Below are 22,921 nucleotides of genomic sequence, written 5' to 3'. Positions count from 1 at the left end.
TTCTAGACACTCACCTAGGAATGTCTATCCAGATATTCCAGACATGTCACCCAGGGTCTATCCAGAAGTAAGTCTGATACAGCTCACTGATCTAGTAACCTGGATCCACAATGACAGGCAGATACCACGCAAGGACCAGTCAGAGAAAGCAAAATGAGAGAAGTGGAAACATGTCTAGAAAATGACATGTTTCTGAAATCACCGGTGGTTATAGATGAAATCTCAGACATGAACTGAAAGCATTCACTTCTCCTCTCACACCCCTAACAACCATGTCCAAAAATGATATTAAATACAACTCTGCTTGTGACACTCACAGATCTGAATCCATCTAGCCCTGTGCCAAGGGAATCCAGGCAAACCTGGCTTGCAGCTAAGGGTTCCGACAGTGGCCAGAGCAAATCTGATTTCCTTTCTTGCATGATAAGGGCTCATTCACTGTTCTAGGAAGGATTCCTCCTTTTCAGCAAGGTGGAGATGTGGCAATAAGAAGAGAACTAGAAGGGGCTTATGTGTGTCTTACTGTGAACTGGCAGAAATTCTTGGAAAAGCTCCCTTGGACAATGACCCATAAGATCTTTGACACCTGCTTCCCAGACTTTCTGCCCAGCCACAGGGGGTTCTGGGACAGGCATCCACTTGAGTAAGTTAGTGGGATTCACTGAACCATCACTGCCTTATAGAGGACTAAACATGAAATACAAGTAAGCTGAACTGACCTTAACTTGGGAAGTATAAGGAGTGTCACTGACCACAACTCCTACTACAAATGACAGCTCCATGTGATCTGTTTAAAGAATACGACCAGCCCCGTCTACCCTGGTAAAACTAGCTGATGGCTAGTTTCCCTGGAGAAAGCTCTGGATGGGTAATCAACCATTTATAGGGCAATGATACCAGAGCAGTGGCTGTTCAAATAAAAGTACCAAACCTGTCCAGAGGACTTAGAGAAGGCTTCCTGGAGAAGGTGGCCCCTGAAGAGACACCTAAAAGACAAGTAAGAGTTCAGAAAGTTTGTGACTGAAGCTCAAGCAAAGGCCTATGGGCAAGAAATGGAGGAAAGGCATAAGAAGAAAGTGTGCTAACACGTGGCTAGAGAGATAAGCCAGACCTTCTAAATGAAGACTGAGCTCTGTCCTGAAGGCAATGGGGAGCCACAGAAGGGTATATGGTGGGAGCATTCTTGAGCAGACGTGTACCTGAGGAACAGTGTGGAGGACAGACCGAAGGCTGCAGAGGAGTTGCAGGGCTGAAGCAATGATGGCCAGCACTCACCGAGTGCTCACTATGTGCAAGGTATCGTTCCAGTGCCTAGTAAGTTAGTTACCATGGGGATGGCAGGCTAGACAGAACAGCGACAGCGGTAGGGGAGAGATGGATGTCAGGGAGAGAGAGCACAAAACTGAAAGGGGAGAGGGGAGTAGCTCTTTCCCATTCTCTTCTTATCCCGTTAATCCCCAGGCTCACGCAGACAAAGGCAAGGCCTGTGTCCTTTCCGTGCTGTACCCCTAGCATCTGTATCCTGCCAAGGAGAGCAACAGAGCACAACAGAAGTCTGCTAAGGATATGTAAGTAAAACACCATGACTTTTGGCTGGCCTTCAGCCAGAATCGAAAGCAGAGCATCTTAACCTTTTTTCTGGCATCTGTTTGAAGACTTGGTGAATTCTATGAACTCCTTCCTAGAAGGTGTTTTCACGCACAAATAAGATAAAGGAAATACACTATATTGAAATATAGTTACCAAAATATTTTTAAATGTTGCAATATAGTGATACAGGTGCTTCCTTAATAATGTATCACATAACAAATGTAGTGGCAGATGTAATAATTATTGTAATTTTGAAGTGGTGAAGAACAAACAGTATTTCAAGATATCTGCAACAACTATAATGTGATATGAAAACATCTCTGGTTTCTATTGGTGATCAAAGGCATGGGAGCTACCAATACCTCCTGTTGTCTGCTTTCTCAATCAAAGGAGATGTTATGCAATAAAATAGGAAAGACATGATTTACCCGTGGACACTAAGAGGTTTAAAAAAGAAAGATGTGATTTACCTCCTGACACTTATGGGTCTGTAGGCCTCAGGTAAGGCGCCCTTAGTCTTGAGGGAGGGAGAACAGCTCAAAGGGAAGCAGTAAGGATGCTTTCCCCCATGGCTGCTTGGGGATGTTTTCTGCCCCAGACCCTGGATCTGAGGGGCCAAGCTTGCTCAGAGGTGACCAGCAGGCCAAGGGAGGCTGTGCCTCCAGTAGGCGCTCTATGGGGGTGATGCCCCAGATAAGCCAGCAGAGCACAAGGCCTGCTGGTGGCGGGGAGGGGTGGGAGGTGGGGGAACAATGGCACCTAAAGGCCACGGAGAGCCCTGCTGGCTCATCCCACAGACCCAGCGGAGCCTCAGGGTGCATCCAGCACCCCGCCTCCCTGACAATGCCGAGGGCTGCCAGGCTGGGAGTGCAGTTAGAGAAGACAGACAAGAAAGGAACACATAACCCTTTAGGCTCTGCCACTGCAGATACTCTGAACAATCTCAGGCAAGGTGTCCTAGCAACAGTCAGAGAACTGCAGTTCTGGAAACTGAGAAATGACATCAGAGGCAAGCATAAGGCCCAGGACATAAAACACTGCACACTCCTCGGTAGCCCGAGAATGTGGACCCTGAACTGCCCCAGGCCCACCGTCACGTCCCTGAAAGAATGACACTGCAACCCAAAGGGAAGGGACCTCTTCCACACTCAGGAAACCAGTCCTCTCTAGAGAACCAGCTGAACATCACCAGTGCTGCCTGGAGTAGCTTTTCTTTCCTCTCAGACCCTGAAGACTCCAATCAGCCCGCAACGGGCATGCCTTCTGTCTCCCAGACAAAATATTTAGGGAACACTCTTGGTGAAGTCTTATTTCTTTTAAAAAGGAGAGAATGTGACAGCACATAAAAGATGCTTTCCTCAAATCTATTTTTCACACCTCCCAATGAAGTGTTAAGATGAAATATATATAGTTATTGTAATCTGTTACTTTGAAGATATTCCAAATGCTGTCCCCCACCACCATCAAGTCATATATAACAGCGTTATCCCAATTGTTTGCCCAGTAGCAACACTCAATCCTAGAAAGGAAGGTTTTCTAAGGAAGGCGTTCGGCTGCAAAAGACTAGTCTGAAACCCAGGGAACAAAACGTTTTCAGAGCCAACAATGAGCAGGAGAGGCTCTGAACTATTTAATAGATCACTATTACTAAAGTAACAATAAGCATTCATCGAAACCATCTCCTGCCTCCTGCGATGGGTGTGCAGGTGACCAGAGTAAGATGTGGGAGAAAAGCAGACAGGAAGAGAGAAAAATTGTCTTCCATCCCTGCACTGCACACGAAAGAGCTCTCCGATCCTCATTCTCCTAATCTATAAAATGAAGCTAATCATACTAAGCCCCCAGGCTCCCCACAAGCATCAAATGAGGTAATGTGAATAACAGTAGTTCTCAGTCACAAAGGTTTTACAGGAATAAGGCAATACCACATCATGCAACAGGAAGCAAAGGAGGATCCAGGATCTTCAACCCACAGCAACTCTGGAGTCACTGGGGATAGCGACTGTGGTTAAGAAGGCAGAAGACCCTGTTTTGTTTTGTTTTTCTGAGACCCTGTCGCAGAAATACAGTAGTGACAGGAAAACAGAGGTCTAAATACTTAAGCAAGGCTGAGGGACTCAAAAGCTCTGACACAAATGAAAGCACTTGTGATGGGATATTATTCTTGCTTAAAGAATTTATAACTTTATTAACATGAGTCTGAAACACTCAACTTCTTAACTTCTTCCCCCTTCCACTCCCAACAAAAACAGCTGCTTCTGTGAAGCCATTTATGGGAACACAATGTATCTTAGGGGCTTTCCAGGTGGCTCAATAGTAAAGAAGCCACCTACCAAAGCAGGAGATGCGAGTTCAATCCCTAGGTCAGGAAGATCCCCTGGAGAGAAATGGCAACCTACTCCAGTATTCTTACCTGGAAAATCCCATGGACAGAGGAGCCTGGCAGGCTACGGTCCATGGGCTAACCAAGGAGTTGGACACGATTCAGCGACTAAACAACAACAACATGTCTTAGGATGGCACGGCTGCACTAAAGGAGAGGGACAGTACCTTAAAGGAATACTTGCGACTTATGCGATCCTCAGGGGCCACCGGTGAGATCACGTAGCTGGGCAGAGGGATGCTCCCAAGGACCACTTCTTCTCGGCTGTCTTTGAATGGAAGAACACATCAGGATAACCTCCTGGGGCACCCTCCTTAGGATGGTCCATCCCACAACCCTAGTTCAGTGCTTCTTATCTCTCCCAGGATGACTGCAATCATGGATCATCCATTCAGGTGCTCTGGGGACCACTGTGCTAGTGCTGGAACTACACAGGCACGTCAGACAGGGCCCTCTCCCTGAGGATGGGGACACACATGTAAACACGCTCCATCCCACCTGCTAACTCCAGAAATACAGCAGCATACCATGTGCTGTGGGAACACACAGCCAGGAGGAGCACATGGCCTGGAGAAGTGAAGAAGCCTTCGGAAGGTGCAGTTTAAAGTTTTGTGAAGGGTGGGGAAGGGATTCTGGGTGGCACACTCCTCATGGGCAAAATGAGAGCAGGTGGGAAATACCATATTTTCTATATCTATTCTCTTCCTCCCCCAAACATCTTTGTTATCAAACATCTTTGTTACCAACCTAATGACAAGTTGGTCCCTCTGCTCTCCCACACAAGGTGTTTGCTAACTGTTCACTGGATACAGAGGAAACCCAACTTCCTCTGTCTAGAGTCACGGCCCTTTTGCATTCTGGCCCTTAGCTACCTCCTGAGCCTCATCTCCTAGTGTGTGCTTCATGCAAGACTCATTCTAGGCTTGAAGGTCTATCATTCCTCCTTTTTCTGCTTCTAGAATGTAAGTCAAGCTGTTTCTTCTGCATGAATGCCCATCTTCCCCCAAACATGGGCAAAGCTCTACCCATCGTAAAAAGCTCAACTCATAGCCTGCCCAAGTTCTCCACGATGGAATTAACTTCTTGCTTCCCTTGCACTGCCTAAGCACTCTGGATGCCTTCCAAAGCACCTGTCACAGCCTAGTCTTATTTTATAATTAGGCTATCTCTTCCTCCATATTTTGAGCCTTACTTCCTTCTCACCTTTGCACAGCCCCTAACTCTATGTACTGGGGCTTCACAAATATTCATACGGCCAATTTATTCACCAGCTGCCCATCCAATAATAGGGGATAAATCCAGATAACAGATTACAAAATACAACGCTTCACCTATACTTCTCATCCCTCCAGATTGCATCAAAGGTGTGCCTATGCCCCAAGTAGGGCAAAAGCTGGAAAAACTCCAGATCTTGAGACCCTAAATAGAAGGCAAACCAGATTCTATTATTTTTAATTCGATAAATGGCACTTCCAGTGCTGGGACTGATAAAACCATCCACATATGTAAGAGTGAACACTTTGGCAGGTTAACAGGTTATTAATTAGCTCGGGTCATTGGTCCAAACACTGGGTTTGAGAAGACCACCTTCTTTATCACCTCACCACCCCCTCGGGCACAAAGAGGCCTTGGTGGCCTGAACCTCAGCTCACCTTTATAGTAAAACAAGCAATAATCAGCAAGCACAAACCACCTCCTTTTCCACAGCCTCATCCCAGAACTGTCCTGCAAAGCAAAGAAAACTCATCAGGGCAATATCTGAGCATACTGCTCCCCCTCCTTAGTTATGTACAACCTGATTCTGGAACCAAGATTTGCCCATATTCACGCTTTCTTTTCATAACTTAATAAATTTTTATTGCATAGGCTTTATTTGAATAGGACATTAAAATTTAAATCCAGTGATGGTTTATCCCCAGGAAGTTCTGTTTCCTGTAAACAGTCTAATATATCATAAGCATCCTACTTTTAGAAAGGAAGATAAGAATTCAAAAATAGTTCTTCTAGTAAGAAAGAAATCAGCTTTTAACAAAAAGTTATTCATTCATTCATTCAATATGCTATAACATATCTTCATTTGTACTGATTAGAAAATTGATTTAGCATAGCACAGGGAACTCGACTCAATACTCTGTAATGGCCTATATGGAAAAAAAATTTAAAACACAAGAGTGGATATATCTATATGTATAACTGACTCACTTTGCTGTACACCTGAAACTAACACAACATTATAAATCAACTGTACTCCAATACAAATTTAAGAAAGAAAGAAAATTGATTTACATAGTATGCAACAAAGAATTTAAGTTAGCTTATTAATTAGTGAGGCAAAATTCTCACTTGACTAAGTTATCTACCGTAAGGGACTGGTTATGCTGTGTTTTCCTTCCATTCAACAGAAAAAGACCTGGATTTTCTTGAACTAAACTGTCTCGTAACAAGACTCTGCCTCTACTCATCTAAAATGTAAATCATTACATCTATTTTAAAAAAAAAATTTTAGGTGACTATGAAAAATTTTTAAATATGGCTAGGGTAGGAAAATTGGAGAAGGCAATGGCAAACCACTCCAGTACTATTGCCTAGAAAATCACATGGATGGAGGAGCCTGGTGGGCTGCAGTCCATGGGGTCGCTAAGGGTCGGACACGACTGAGTGACTTCACTTTCACTTTTCACTTTCACACATTGGAGAAGGAAATGGCAACCCACTCCAGTGTTCTTGCCTGGAGAATCCCAGGGACAGGGGAGCCTGGTAGGCTGCCATCTATGGGGTCACACAGAGTCGGACATGACTGAAGTGACTTAGCAGCAGCAGCAGGGTAGGAAAATAGTAGTTTTAGGGTCACTTTTCTCCCAAACCTAGGAAAATTCCAGAGCCACTTTTAGCTGTTTAAATTGTCTTCCTTCTGCAAAACTTTTTGACAGGCTTAAATTTTTTAAAATTTTTATCCATTCTCCATTTACTTAAGTGTTAAAAACTTGCTAAGCTCCTGTATTTCTTGGTTTTATCTTCTGCATTAACTAGGTGACCTCTAAAGTCTTGGCATACGATATTTGCTTTGTTTGAAAAGCTCTTCTCCACCCTTATATATCTGCTTCAAATGTCACTTCCTCCAGGAAGCCTTTCAGGACTCCCACAAGCACAGCAACACTTTCTCTACTGTGGGTCCACAGCATCTACACAGACCTTACAGCTACAGCACAGCCCAGGGGCCCAGGGGCCTGGGCAAGGGTGTGTCTGCTGGGGAGAAGGATTATCTATAATCCCTTCCATCTCACCCCACATTTCAAAGGAGCCTTTTGTTTAACAGGGACAGGGATGCAAATGGAAAAAGTCAGAGGGTGACCCAGGTAAGAAAAGAGAATGAGAACAGAGCTGTGACGGAAGAGGGTCTCATTAAAAGAGGGTGGTGCCCAGGGAAGTATTGGTCAGAAGAGGCTGGGGAGCTGTGGGAGCTGCCGTGGGAACAGAACTGGGGGACAGGGACTTCAAGGGGACATTTAGGAATTTCTTCTGTGTATCGTACAAGTTAACACCATCTCTGTCTTCCCATAAAGCCTTGAGTAACAATATACATCACTGCTCTCAGAATTGGTGTTTCTCTGGCTAACATGCTATGTGGGAGTCCGTGCTGGCTGATGACATGACACATGAGAGGTGTCCCCTGCAGACAATGACAGGAGGTCCTCAAGTGCAGGAACCACACGTTACTCATCCCTTTGTCATTGCAGTGAGAACACTTAGAACATGGCAGGCATTCGGTGGGTGAGTGGGGGGATGGATGGATGGATGGCAAGAAGGGAAGGAAGAAGACAGAAGGAACATGTTCTCTGACCCTAGGACCTCACAGCGTATCCAAGGCCAGAGGACCAGAGGCAGAATAACTGGTGGTAAAGACAGAGATGAAGGATGGACTGTCGGGGGACACAGAGCTGACAGGGTTTCCGGACTGAACAGATGTGGGAGCAGGAGAAGCTGGTGATGGTGGTGCTGAGGTTCCTAAACCGAGTGCCTGGGAGAAGGACGGCACCACCACGACCCAGGAAAAGCAGGCTGGGGGAAAAGGCAGGTAGGGGCTGCAGGAGACAGTGAGGTGAGTTTGGCTGATTTGAAATCTGAGGTGCTAGGAAGCTAGATGTGTGTGCTAGACAGGAGAAAAGGAAAACATGGGATTTTTCAGGCAAATGATAACAAAGGCTCTTTAACATCAGGAAGGCAAGTGCTGGCAGAGGATTACGGCAATAAAGCTGGATGCAGGCTGATCCACCCACACTCGGGTCCGAGTCCCAAGACAGCCAGTAGGACCAAGAACCAAAGCAGTTAAGTGGGTTTGGGGAAGGAAACTGCAGCCATTGATTAGACAGTCCACTTACAAACATGAAGAGCAAATCCCTTAGCACGATCGCTAGAATCTACTGGCCTTGGACAGACTCAGGAACAAAAGCCTTATTATGAGCCCGTTCCCAGCTCCCGGGGTCAGGGGAAGAAAGGAAATCAGCAAGAGCTATCTCCCTGCCTCCCTCCCTCCTCAGTCTCCTCACCTGCTTGTGTAGCCAGCCCCTCACCACCACTGGAACGTTGGGGTTCCTCCGAATGGCCTGGTCCCTCTTCCCAAAGCTGTGGACTTTACTGCTGGACTTCAGGATCTAGGAAAGAGCAGACTTAGTCTCTAGCCGCTGGGATGATTTGAGGAAGCCCCCAAAAGCACACGCATGATAGAAGAGCCATAGGCTCCCTGTGCCTTCATCTGCACAGCACCGTCCTCTGATCAAAAGAACAGCAAGATGACCGAGAATGGGTGGGCGCATGGCCATAGCATCCTAATTAAAAGGGGAGTCCAAGAGTTAGCAAGCTTCCTGTCTGGGTCACAGAGAAAACAAATGTAAAGGGATTTTTCAATCAACTTTTACCAGCAGCTGCTGTCCCCAGTATGTCCTGGGGCTTTCTGAAGCAATGCGACTTTGTGGTGACAGTATTTATTAATTTCCAGATATTTACCCCGCTTTCTGGTGCTCTCCCCTTCTCCACAATGCTGGTTCTCTTCCCTGCTCCTCAGGCAGTGCTTCCACAGCTTGGGCACAGACACCGCTGGGGCCTCTGTCACAAATTTTACCATGCGGCCTCCAAGACACATGTGAACAGAGGTGTGGCTGTCCCAAGACACGCCAGGAAAATGAAGAATATGGCCAAGGCCCTAGATGTCAGTCCTGGTTCTGTCAGCAATCACCTGTTTTCTTGGACATGGGACATAACCCCAACTGGCCTCAATTTCCTGATCTCTCATTTGGGGAGATCTCTTATTATGTGTCTCCTTCACAAAACTATGGTGGAGCTGCTGTATTTAAAATGGATAACCAACAAGGGCCTGTTGTATAGCACATGGGACCTCTGCTCAATGTTATGTGGCACCCTGGATGGGAGTGGGGTTTGGGGAGAATGGATACATTCACATGTATGGCTGAATCCCTTCACTGTTCACCTGAAACTATCACAGCATTATAATCAGCTAAACCCCAATACAAAATAAAGGGTTAAAAACCAAAAAAACACTATGGTGACGGTCAAATGTGTTTTTGGCTACAAAGGCACTTGGCAAAATACAGAAGAGGGGAAGGCAAGGGCGAGTGGCCAAAAGCTCACCTTGGGGCCAGGCTTGGCCTCCACGGTGGAAGTGGTCCCCGCCGTGGACGTTTCACTGACCATGCTGGATGGTCTTTGGTTTCTCTCTTGCTTCGACATATGTGGATTTGGCCTGTGGAGAGACAGAAGAGAATCCAGTGAGTAAGTGGCCAGGCTGCGATGGGAAGTGGAGTCTGAGATTTAGTTCAGGTTAGAACTGGTTAATGGACCTTAAACAACCCAGGACAGATCTTCTGGACACCAACTAGCTCCAGACTGCAGTCAGAGGGTCACGATGTCCAGCCTACATATGCGCTTCAGGGAATCAAGAGCATGGACAGATGGGCAGGCTCCACAGCCTGACACCCCACCAAGGGGCCAAGTCACTGCTGCCTGCTGTCCCAAGGCCCCCTCATTTATCCTTTTACTTGGGTGACTGTGGGCCCCATCAGATAGGCACACACGGTTACACCACCACTCTTCGCGGCAAGAGCAATCCATACTCCTCACACATATATACACACCTCCATTTCCCTGGCTCCCAAAAAGAGCTGCTTATAATTAGTAACAAGAAATCACTCGCACACACACCCACACCCCCAGATACACAGAGAGAATCGCTTACATAAATGCCAGTGGGGCTTGCCTCCCAAAATAGACTACTCAACAAAGAGTCCTATTCTAGGAACACTCCATTAGCCCCAAAATAGAGCCATTGGAGATATTAACCCTTTGTGCCATGTCTGGAGAGCAGGAAGAAATGAGGCACACCTGGGTCCCCAGCACAGATGTCCTTGATGTGTCCCCATCAGCATCCAGCGACATCACGCTTCCCACCAAAAGGGCCAGTTACGCTTCCCACTTGCCCTGGGAAGGCTGGTACCCTGGGAGCATCGTGCATAACGCTTAAGAGATATTGTAGAGAACCCTTCTCACCTGCCTCTACAGATTGTAGAGAACCCTTCTCACCTGCCTCTACAGAGCCCCAGCATTTGCCAGACTCTTTCAAAGCAGCAGCAGCAGCAGAAAATGATTCCACACAATCCAGTCCCTATCCTTGAGCAGCTCAATGCTTGATTCCCAGACCCTGTTAACTCCAGGATCTGTAAGCCTTCCTCAAAGTGTAAGTGCCAGCATTCTTTGGCTGGGTGCCTGCTGCTCCGATGGGTGACAGGATCCAGACAGCTGCAGTAAACTGAGGCCTTTTGCCAGAGAAGTGGAGAAACTGATTTGGAGGCCTGGGCCAGGGCCCTGAGGAGGTGGAGCTGGAGGATCCAGGCGAGACACAGCCGAGGAAGACGCGTTCTGGATGTCTGCTCACCAGGCTCACTTTTACAGAGGTGCCAGGAGGGAAAATCCCAGTTTCCAATTTGGAGCTATGCTGCTTCCTTCAAAACCACTGCTACTCAAAGGACAGTGATCCTTCCCACACCCCAAGACAGAGCCCCGACACCCTGCACCATCAGGAAGTCCTTCGCAGAAACAGCCGTGACCACCGTGCTTTCTGAGCTGTACTAGTAGCAGGACCACCGCGGCGGGCACCAGCTTTCCAAAGGGCTGGGCCAGGCTGGATGCTTGGCAGCTAGAGGTGTGAGTCCCACCAGGCAGAAAGATCACTGGCTCCTTATCATCTCAGGCACTCACTCCGGATTCCCCGCCCCCAGCCTCCGTCCCAGCCAGACTTTTGTCACTGCTCCCCACTCAGAGAATGTCACCACACTTAGAGCCCGCACACTGCTGGCAGAGGCTGTGTGCAGCAGAGAGATAACAGCCAACCGGGGGAGGGAAGGGGCTCTGAGAGGCTGCCTTGTCCAGCCCCTGCCTCCAGGCAGAACTATGCCCAAGACGTCGTCCTGGAACCTGGTTTTGCCTGACTTTTCAGATTCCCAGAGGCTGAGACAAGGAAAGAGAAGAGTTCTCGGCTCATCTCAGTTATGGCAGCTACATCTCTAAGCCCAAATTCAGGACACATAGTCCAACAATTAAAGAGGTTTGTTTGGGATTTTATCAAGTTTAATTGTCTCCCATTTAAGACACTGATATGAGGGTTATTATAGAATACTTGAGAAATATAAGAAAAAAGCTAGAAGCAAAGAAAACTGGAACCATAGTCCTGTTATCCAAAGGAAAATCATTTTTAATACTTGGTATATTTACTTTCTTTCCTTTTTCTTTTTTTTTGCCACACCACACACATTACACAATCTCAGTTCCCTAGCCAGGGACTGAACCTGGACCACAGCAGTGAAAGCCCAGAATCCTAAACCAAAAGGACACTAGGAATCTCCCTGGTATATTTACTTTCATTCTTTGTAATATGCTTGGGTTTGGTTTTTTTTTTGAGGGGGGTACTTTTTTGTGTTTTTAGATAATTGTGTATGCTAAGTCACTTCAGTTGTGTCCAACTCTTTGCGACCCTATGGACTGTAGCCCACCAGGCTCCTCTGTCCATGGGATTCTGCAGGTAAGAATACTGGAGTAGCTTTCCATGCCCTCCTCCAGGGGAATCTTCCTGACCCAGGGATGGAACCCATGTCTCTTATGTCTCCTGCAGGGGCAGGTGGGTTCTTTACCACGAGAGCCACCTGGGAAGCCCAGATAACTGTGATCACATTGCTTTATGATTTTCCACATTGATTTGTAAAACTTGCTGTAATCTAAACACTTTTTCCTTTGTTTTAAACTCATCCACGTCATTTTAAATGACGGCATCACATTCCATCAACTAGATATGCTGCTGCTCCTCAGTGGGACAAAGAACAGACCATCTGGGTTTGTGATGGCCCAGGAAATCCAGGACAGGTAGCCACGCTTGCCATTTCTGCACCTTACAATCTTGAGCTCTAACTGTAGTCATCTTTCTGTATTCTAACCCCATGTCCCCTCCCATACTAGCTTCTGGGATGCTGGCTGGCCAGGGAGCTCTCCAACCAAAAGTGCAGGAAGAAAGAGGACCTCCCGGCAGCCTTAGGTCAGTGAGGCAAGAAGGCATGACCATCACCCAGACAGCCAGGTATGAACAGATTTCAGCTGGAAAAGGACCGGCTGTGGCCCCAAAACTGAACATCAGGGAGGGACACTGAGGGATGGGTGGGCAGGAAGCAACACACAAAGAACACCCTGTACTCCACGACTATAGAGACCTCTGCTCAGCAACATCCAGAGAAAGCAGCTTATTAGGAGACAGGACTAAAGTCCAAACTAAACCCGCCCCAGGGAGGGAACCGTGTTGTCTCTATAAACAGGGAGCATGTCTTCACAGGACTCCCCACTCACGCCAAAGAGTCAACCATTACCTGGCAGTTCCTGACCTGGCTCTTTGAAAGAACCAGGCGCACACAGCTACCCACTTGGCCAAGTAACAAGACCTGCGCTCAGGGGACGTTCCTCTGAATCTCTTCAGACTGTGCAACCATCTCTTAGGTCCTCTGTCTGTGTGCGAGTGTGCTAAGTTACTTCAGTCGTGTCTGACTCCGCAACTGTAGCCCTCCAGGCTCCTCCTGGCATTCTCCAGGTAAGAATACTGGAGTGGGTTGCCATGTCTTCCTCCAGGGGATCTTCCTGACCCAGGGATCGAATCCACGTCTCTTGTGTCTCTGGCATCAGCAGGTGGGTTTTATACCACTAGCACCATCTGGGAAGCCCCTTAGATCCTCCAAGGTTGACTAGACTTATGACTTTCGGAAATCACTAGAAGTGATCTGGAATTTCAACTAGTAAAAAAAACCAAAGAGTGGTCATGCTTGAGACACTATTTGATATTCAAAAATGAGGATATGAAAAAAGATTCAAAAACATTTTTCTTGCATGCCTGAAAAGCTGGCTACGATGGAAACTTCTAGAGATCTTTTACCACAATAGTCTGAGCAGTGGGAACATCAGTGGTGTATGTGTGTAACCCGTGCACACACAGCTCTGAGTAGATCCACACTCCCTTGGATGTGGGCATTCTGGTTCATCTGTTTTAGCCAGTCACATCTTACAGGTATGTTCCCCACGTAAATGTCTGACAGGGCAGACACTAACCTGTCCTCATGTCCTCCGACTGAGTTATACTCCTGACAGGTTTCACTCAAGCAGGGTCCCCTCCCCCAGAGGAGAGCCCGTGCCCCTGAGCAGAGCATCTGCGAAGGTGGTTCGGTTCCCAGCAGCTTGCCCTGAGGCACATGAGTCACAAGGATCCCGGGAGACAAGAAAAAAAAAAAACAAAACTGCACACGCTATGGGAAGGCAGACTCCTAGCGTCATTAAATCAAATCTATTAACTTAAAAGCCTGTTTGCCAGGTTTCTGCACCATCCCGATTCCCAAAGTGCAGTGGGATGCTCTGAACAAAGACTTCTCTTTCCTTGACTTAGGCTACATGAATGCTGATTATTTTGCTGGAGGGGTGTGGGCTGAAGTTCAAAACAGTGAGTTAGAGTTTTAACTGAACTGCCTCTTCTCTGCAAAGAACAAAAGAAGATAGAATCAGACAGAAATCAGTCTGGAGAAGTCCAGGAGGAAAGTGACTTCATTCGACTCTGAACTTCCTCAGCGATGCGTCAGGTGAACCTGGGCAGGAAGTCATTTTCTCTGTCCCTCCATTTACCCACCTACGAAAGGAGCTGCTTCTGCCGCCCACATTTCCAGGAGCAAATGTGTATAATGTTGACAGATATAGTTAAAAAAAAAGAAGTTATAAATTCAGAAGCCATTTTTTTCCTTTGGGTCTGAATTTAGGGGAGTTCGGTCCTCAGCTGTCTCTCAGTCAACATCATGAACTAGAGCAGATCACAGCAAGACCCCATTGCTGTTGTTAATAGATAGGCTGCCAGGCCAAGTATCACCAACCCTTAGGGACAGGTACACAAAGTCAAGCAAGCTGAGGGACCTGGCTGTACCTGTCCAGCACCTGTTGTGTCAGGCCCTTTGCTGGCATTATCTCACTTCCCCCTGCAAAGCCAGTTTTATCTTCTCCATTTTGTCAAAGAGGAAACTGAGGCTCAGAGAAATTAATGACCAGCCCAAGAGAGTAGCTGGATTCCAAAACCTGGACTCTGTCACAGAGATACCAACCTATGGTAAGTCCCAAGGTCTGGCAGAAATAGGCCTCTGCTCTTCTCAGCCCCAAGACCAATCCCCAATCCAAGAAGATCCTGGGATGGTGGAAAGACCATGAGCCCAGAATAACAGGATCTCAACCACCCTCTGCAGCTTACTGACTCCTCCATGAGTCCCACTGCTACTCAGGGCCTCAGTTTCCATTTCTGCAAAATGAGAAAAGAATTCTCATCTCAGAAGGTGGTTCTGTGGACAGAAATGATGCTTTGAAAACCATGAAGCATTACATTCAATGAAAAGCACTGTTTGTGACTATTACCAGTGGAGATTCCAGAACATAAATCTCAGGTACACTTTATTATTTCCAAGGCACTATCTCTTCAGAAAGCTCAAACCAAACAATTAACTTCTCAACAGGAATCATTTCCTACAAACAGACGTTTAAACACCTTATCTGGGTCTTCTCTAATGTGTAATAACCCTGTGTGACTAGGAGGTTGGCCTCCCATTCTTTGCCCAGAAGAAAGATAACGTCCTATGATAGGAGGTTAGGAAACTATGGGGAATCAGGAATCTCTTACTAGGAGGACATCATTAGATGACATCTGTGCCCCATTAATTCCTAGAGAAACCAGCAACCCAGTTCATGCTTTATCTGCAAGGATTCTACGTGGAGAACTCAGCTAAAATTACTGGGTGCATGAGAAGAGGCACATTCACCAACAACCAGCTCAACCAGCATTTTCTATGGCACTCACACCCACCACCTAAGGGGTTTGGAGGAAGCAATACAGGATGAAAAGCAGGACTAGAACAAAGTTCTTGTCCGAAACAGGCGAACACCTCCACACTCCCTCTTCCAAGAAAAAGAGACACCCAGACACAGTGCCAACGCTCCCAGTACACTCCCAACACCCTGGGGGAGGCTGTCTGACAGGGGTTTTCATTCAGCAACTGTGGCCTCATTACTCAACTGGCTTTCTGCATTCCTTCCCCTTCCACCCCAGCTCCTCTCTGGAACACAAGCTCTAGTTCCTCTCCCTACTCTGCATAACTTTGGGAGCCAGAAACCAGCCCAAACAGCACCCCTCACCTGGCACAGAAACGACCCAGTGAGCCTCGAAGGCTGCTCTCTCCTGCCTCCAAACCCAGGGTCCCACTCTGCCATGTGAGCCTGGTCCAGTCTTCTGCTGTCCAGGCTCCACGTCTCTGTCTACGGCAAGAGAGAACCAGACTTTGACCTCTGTTTGCCATTTCAGAGATGCTACAATTCTAACCCCAGCCTTTGGCAGGCCCTCTTATAGCGTATCTCCTCCTCCTGGATTACCAGGCAGTCACTTTACTCATCAGAAAATAGCCTTTTCTGATGGAGATCTGGGTACTTCCAGGACTAGGAGGAGGTAAAAGAAGAGGACAAGGAGGGAAGTCACAGGAAGACAAAAATCATTGTGCAGGCAGCAGCTTCCCTTCCACGCTCAGCGAAGCCACCACCGCAGCATCTCCCCAGCACAGACAGCCAGAGATGTGGTTGCTGTGTGGCAACCACCGAATCTCCGGTGCCAGTGCCCTCCAAAACAGCAGCATCAAGAGCCAAGCCAACATCCAGGTGCCCAAATGAGCTAAGGACATCATCATCATCTCTCCCCTTACCTGTGATTGTCACCAACACCGTCTCTTAGACCACGAAGGAAAACTGAACAGTTAAGTTTCTGCTTCTGGCTTGCCAGGTGTTCCCATTTTTCCTCATTTTTCTGCTGCCATGGCAACCAAATGCAACAGGCAAAGCTAGTCCAAGACTGCCTGTCTGGAAAGACAAGGTGCTGGCTGTATCAGCTGCAGAGAGCAGCGCATCAGCCTTGCAGCCCAGGGCTCAGCAGATGAGTGATAGGACAGACTCCTTGTCTGAGCTCAGAGTTATAGGACGCCCTCTGCCATCCTGGGCTCTCAATCTCTCACTGCAAGCTTTTTACCAACTTGAAACTGCAGAAGAACAAGAAACAGCCATCTCTGGCAGCAGGAGATACCCCACCCCTAGGCATAATCAGCAAATGCCTTGGAGAGTCTTGCCCTGCCACCTGCAAGATGAACCCCCAAAGAGGTCAAAGGTCAGGAAGAGAAGCTGTACCTTCAGCGAGACAGTATCTTTTAAAGTCATATTCTCCAAACGCCACTCATGACATTCTAGGCAATTCCAACTGTTATTTTTTTCCAACACAGTCCAATGAGAAAACGAAAGGCTGCTCAAATCCCAGTGGAAGGACCAAGCTAAACTTACTCAGATGCCCAGAACGACAGGCCAGGCAAGGGTCCTCTTCCTAGGTTAGGAAACTCCAAGGCGATCTTAGGGGCCTTACAGCTGGCTTCTGAGCACAACAGCAGGCTTCTGAACTTCCAGAACACATACTCACTCAAGCAGGCCCCACCTCAACATCAAATGCTTGACAGAGCCTGGGATCAGGGTATACAGCCTGCTGTCAGTCAGCTGCCAGCATCACGGCTCTGGAATGCTTCTTTCCTCTTCCCCAAGAGCTGCAGAGGCGTCTGTCAGTGGCTTCCTGGGCTTCCCAGCACCAGAGAATAGTCCTGTGCACAGTGCCAGCCACCAAAACCACAGCTGGGAGTTCTCTGCGCCCAGGCTTCCGCTATAATATATTAGGGCCCTTGGGTGTGGCCCTCTAAGCCACAAGCTCCCAAGTCAAGAAAATCACCGAAACTCAGGAAAGAGGCCTTCAGAGGAGACCAATTGATCCAGTCATTGGAAATGAGCCCTGTAAACAGGCTTGAGAATGCTTTCTGGAGAAGAGACTTTGAGGGGAAGCTGGTGCCTTTCGAGCAAGCATGAAGCTATTAGATCAAATTTCATTACTGCAAATACAATTAAAACCTCTAAGTAGCAGCAGCCTACTTAGCCAGCACATTCATGCCTAAGCACAGCCAAGGAAGGGGAATGTCTCTCGAAGACCACTGAAATGAGAGGCAGAATGTATAGTAGTCAGAGGCATAGCATCCGAGGCCAGACTACCTGGATTCAAATCCTAACTCTGCCACTTATTAACTGTGCAACTTCTGGCAAGACTCTTAACCTCTCTGTGCCTCAGTATCCATGATAATGATGGTATCTTCCTCAAAGGACTGTTGTGGAAATAAATACATGGAAAGCACTTAGAAAAGTACCTGATAATAAATCATAAGGGCTCTAGGCATTACCGATAAAAAGAATAGTAATATTATTAATGGAAAAAGTCAACTCTTATCCTAAGAAGCAGATGACTTCATTTAGTGTTAAAAATAAGATTCCAGATCTTGAAAAAAGAGTTGATTGAAAATCACCTCCCTTGAAAATTATGGACTAAGTGAAAATTTGCCTGCCTTTAACTTTTACTCATTGATACAATGCTTGCCTTCGGCAGCCACACAATGGGCATACCCCACTTCCAGCTGCCAGCCCTTCTTGAAGACTTCCAGTATATCCTCCTTCATCTTCTCTCCTACAGACTAAACATAGGACAGGGTTTCCAGACCCCTTACCATAATGGTCCCTCTCTTAGGGGTAATCTCAGTTGCTCAACATCCCTCTTGAAATTGAGTACCCAAATCAAAGTGTTTGGGGCTTAGCATATCCTTGGGGCTCCATAAACTTGGAATGAATTTATGAAGTAGTCCACAAATATCATGATAAGCCAGAACTACTCTTCCCTTTTCTCTACACACTGTATTTTTACTAATACAGCTCTTCCAAGAGATATTTCCTATTGGCTTGGGTGTGCAGAGGTCTCCCCTGGGGGTCAGGCTGCAGGACCTGTTGACTGATACCCACGTGCCTTGAGGGTTCTGACAAAGAACGAGGTAGCATAACAGAAAGGGCAAAATGAGAAAACAAACGCTCTAGTCATGGAACAAAAGAAACTCGGCAGCACCTACCTCAAAAAGTCCTGCTTCCCTTAATAAATCTGCTCTGTGGATTATTAAGTGTAGTCATTAGTGCTGACCAACAAGTATTTCTGATTCTATTCCCAGATGCCTGGTAGAAAAGCACTTCCCTGCCCCTTTGGCGTGAGAAGTGGTCACGTGGCTTGTAGCCAATGAAATGTGAGTGAATATGCCAGTACACAGTTCACCAAGTTTCCTTTTTCTTGCCTTTGGTAATCATGGGAGCACAGAGATGCAGGTCCTTCAGTAAAGGTGACAGAGCTGAACCCCTCAGGTGACCTGTGATGGACATGAAAGTGAGAAATAAAACGTAATTCCTCTGAGTCACTGAGATTTTGTTGGTTGCTGTTGTTTCCACACAGACCCTAGGCTATCCTGACTGATTCTGTATTACTGACATGGAAACTAGAACACTCAGAGTTCATGTCCTCTGGATCTGCCAGATCACAGCTTTCATTTTATTTCTCTTCTCCAAGTTTCTAATCCTTAAAATGGAAAAACAATCTTTTGGTGGGCATGTGCCTGGTACACCAAACAGCTCAGGTAAGCCCCACCTGCCAGCGGTGGGAAAGATGGGTCATCTGTTCATATCAGTAATGCTTTAAAGGAAGTCACCATGGAGAATTTTTTTCTTCCTATAGGAGAGAGGATCCCAAGATTACCTGACTAAAATCCAAGATTACCGGACTAAGAAATGCCACCGGAGCCCAAAGAATGATGGGTAATCTGGAGGAGTTTAAGGATGAACAGAAGAATCCAGGAGTGATTTAGGGGAGATGGAAAAGCAAGTTATCTAAGTCAGTGGTTCCCAAGCATTTACCAGAATCAGAATCACCTGCAGGCTTGTTAAAACATAGTTTACAGAGATCCCACCTCCAAAACCTCTGATTCAGTAGATCTGGAGTGGGGTTTGAGAATCTCCAACAAGTTGTCAGGTGATGCTGGTTCAGATGTCTCTAGAAGGATTCACTCCAAAAAACCAGGGTGGAGGCTCTGATAAGAGGAATCAATGTGACCTTAACAGATCCTCTTTGGAGAAGGAAAAGAAAAGAGCCAGTTTTTCTTTTTCAACCAATATATTAATCTGAGAGCTGATATAAAGGACACAAATGGTCTCCTCAGTCTTTTTATTTTTCTCACTACGTATCACACTACACAACAAAATTAAGCTCCTCCAAGGGAACAAAGCAGAAATCCTATTTGTTAGCACAGTTTTTAAAAGGAATGGTTTCTGTGAAGCGAAATCAAGCCTCACTCACCCTCTGGAGCTTCCCCAGGATTTACCTGGAGGTAAAGCCAAGTGAAGTTGCTCAGTCGTATCCGACTCTTTGCGACCCTGTGGACTGTAGCCCACCAGGCTCCTCTGTCCATGGGATTCTCCAGGCAAGAATACTGGGGTGGGTTGCCATTTCCTTCTCCAGGGGATCTTCCCAACCCGGGGATCAAACCCAGGTGTCCCGCAATGCAGGCAGACGCTTTAACATCTGAGCCACCAGGGAAGCAAGTCTATTTCAGGAGGAAGCAATTTGGATGATTGGCTGCAACATCCCTCTCCAACCTTATCTCCTTCACAAACCTCCACTACAAGTCAAACTTCTTGCCAAGGCTGGTCACACTTGACCCTCACACACATGCATGCTTATCTTCTCTTATCTAAATTCTGCCCGTTCCTCCAGACACTTCAAGAAAATCTTCCCTCTCTTTAGTCACCATTAGAGACAATCTATCACCAAACCCTGTCAATTTTACCTCCCAAGCAGCTCCAGAATCCACTTGGTGCTCTTCGTTTTTCTCTCTAACTCACCTCGTATGGAGTCCCCATGCTCTCCCCTCTTGGTCTTTGAATAACCTTAACTGGGCAGATCTCAATTTAAAACATCTTTTCCCAGTGTGGAAAGGCCTTCCACGATCCCCAAGGCCTAAGCCAGGTTATAACCCTCATTTATCAACTTCCATTGAACCCTGTGTTCCCTCTATTCGGAGCATTTATCACATTTGTGATCTTGTGTCATTATCTACCCTGCTCAGCCATAAGCTCTTCACAGGCAGGACCACGTTCGTCTTGTTTGTTGCTGTCTTTGAACAGTCTGGCACAGCCCCTGACGTAGGCACCCACTAAGCAGTCAATGAATAAGTACGGCAGTCACCGCATCGGTCCACAGAAGGCCTCCTGTCCTCTCAGTGCCTAAAGCACGTTCTGTTTGCTTCAAGGAAATGTCTGGCCATATAGTTGTACCTATCATCTGAGATAAGCAAGCACCCCTTATGACATCAGGAAATGAGGTCTAGAGGGAAAAAGTGACCCTTCAAAAGAAGGAATGTCTTTTCCTTTGAAACTGGATGGAACTGAGATTAGCTGTGGAGATATTTTGGTAGGATAAAGAGGCCGCCTCCTCAGAAGTAGTCAGGGGGTAAAATCTCCTGTTAACAAGGAGGAAAAGGATGTGTGTGTTTAGTGATGGAAAATGTGCATTTCTCCAGAAGCTCTTATTAAGGCTGGTAACTTCTCAAGCTAAGTGTTCTGATGGATTCTACCAGACCTTTAATAACGACAGGCGCCCGTGTCTCTCGGATGCCTAAGGACTGGGGGCTGAACTCAATGACCTCCCTAAAGCCTCTGACCTTCAGGATTCTATAAACAAACTCATTCCAAACTGGAATTCGGAGAATCCACATTCTGATTTTGTCTTTACACAGCAGTTCTTTTCTGATGTAGGAGATAAGATAATCTTTACCTCGTACCCACTCTTTCTGTAGTAGTATTAATGCTTTCAAAGTCAGACATCCCTCCTACCCGCTACAAGCCCCACAGTCTGGCTGTCATGTCCTGTGGGCCAGCACCAACATATTGACTAGGGAAAGGCTCAGACCTGACCAAAGAGATCAGGCTGGGGTGACATCCTGGCTTTTCTACTGCTAGCCAGGCAATTTGGGGCAAGTGACATGACTTTTTCAGGTTTTAGCATCTTTGCCTCTAAAATGGTGATGATGGTCTACCTCTCAGGATTATTGTATTAAATGAGATGTGCACAGAAAATCCCCCGCACAGAGTAAGCATGCAGGGAATGCCAGCATGATTATAATTACAGATTTCTGATTTTAAAAGTTTTGTTGGATAATGATTCTAAGCTGAAAACACTGAGATAAAAAAAACTAAGATGAAATAATATGTTTAGAATTAGCTTCAAAATAATCCAGGGGTGAGGGGGAGGATATAGACAAAATAAAATCAGCCATGTTTTAGAAACCGTTGAAGATAGATAGTGAATATATCAGATTTATTATTGTATCTCTCTACTTTTGTATATATTTGAAGTTTTCTACCTTAATTTATAAGTGTAAGTACTACAAGAGGAAAACACTGTAAAAATACAAATACTGATAATATAAGATTACGTTTGAACATATCTAAGTGACGAAACAGAAGAAAATTGATTTAAAGGGGAGAAAAAAACACCCTTGGGAATTCCCTCCCAGTCCAGTGGTAAGGACTCTGCATTTTCACTGCCAAGGGCTCCAGTTCAATCCTTGGTCAGGGAACTAAGATCCCACAAGCCGTGTGGTGTGGCCAAATATATATATATATATATATATACACACACACATATATATGGGCTTCCCAGGTGGCACTAGGGGTAAACAACCCACCTGCCAATGCAGGAGATGTACACACAAGGTCAATCCCTGGGTCGGGAAGATCCCCACGAGGAGGGGGTGGCAACCCACTCCAGTATTTTTGCCTGGAGAAGCCCATGGACAGAGGAGCTTGGCAGGCTATAGTCCATGGGGTTGCATAGTCAGATGTGACTGAAGTGACCTAGCACGCATGCACATATATATATGTGTATATATATATAGGAAAAAAAAGAAAGAAAAACCCGTAAAGCCAATGTCTCTATTAGTTTCTCAGACAGAACTGTTTTCTTCAAACAGAGCTGTCTCAAACGATCAGAATGAAACACAGACACTTGCACATGTTTCTCCTTCTTCATTTTTAGGCAAACACATCCCCAAAATGTGCGCATGGGCTGTACATGCATTTTATAGCAGAGAAGCCCTGGGTGGTAGAACCTGCCTCTGAGCCCCCAGAAGCCCTGCCGAAATGGGACTGAGGAGCAAGAAGTTCCTGTGTTAGGAAGAGCAAGCACAAAGGACTCAAAATGTTCATAGACAAAGGGTGCCACCAGCCCTCCTCTCTTCTAAGCCCTGGCTTTGGGCTCCTACACGAGGCTTCCTCGGGAGGCTGTACTTACAGTACTTTCAACAGCAGGGGAGAGGGTCCTCTCAGAGCATAACTAGTGCGTAAGGTGATGCTTGAGGGCAAAGGGAACTCTGAAGAGGCTCTGACAAT

The 22,921-nt window shown here is 46.5% G+C and overlaps 1 protein-coding gene across 9 annotated transcripts in view; it reads right to left on the bottom strand.

The window, feature by feature from the left end:
- The window catches only part of PLEKHA7 (pleckstrin homology domain containing A7), a 220,398-nt gene that overhangs the window by 62,875 nt on the left and 134,602 nt on the right, over positions 1-22,921 (bottom strand). For all 9 annotated transcript variants that reach the window (XM_088843056.1, XM_088843054.1, XM_055423282.2 and 6 more), the window contains 4 exons: positions 9,620-9,731; positions 8,521-8,625; positions 5,626-5,698; positions 4,141-4,241 (listed from right to left, as the gene is read on the bottom strand). In XM_088843056.1, coding sequence (XP_088699182.1) covers positions 4,141-4,241; positions 5,626-5,698; positions 8,521-8,625; positions 9,620-9,731 — 391 coding nt within the window. The remainder of the gene's footprint in view (positions 1-4,140; positions 4,242-5,625; positions 5,699-8,520; positions 8,626-9,619; positions 9,732-22,921) is intronic.

Source organism: Moschus berezovskii, chromosome 14 (genome assembly GCF_049115385.1).
Source record: "Moschus berezovskii isolate FMDL1 chromosome 14, NW_MosBer_1.0, whole genome shotgun sequence".
NCBI lineage: Eukaryota > Metazoa > Chordata > Mammalia > Artiodactyla > Moschidae > Moschus > Moschus berezovskii.
The sequence above is the reverse complement of the archived record's forward strand: the minus strand, read 5'-3'. Positions and strand labels throughout refer to the sequence as shown.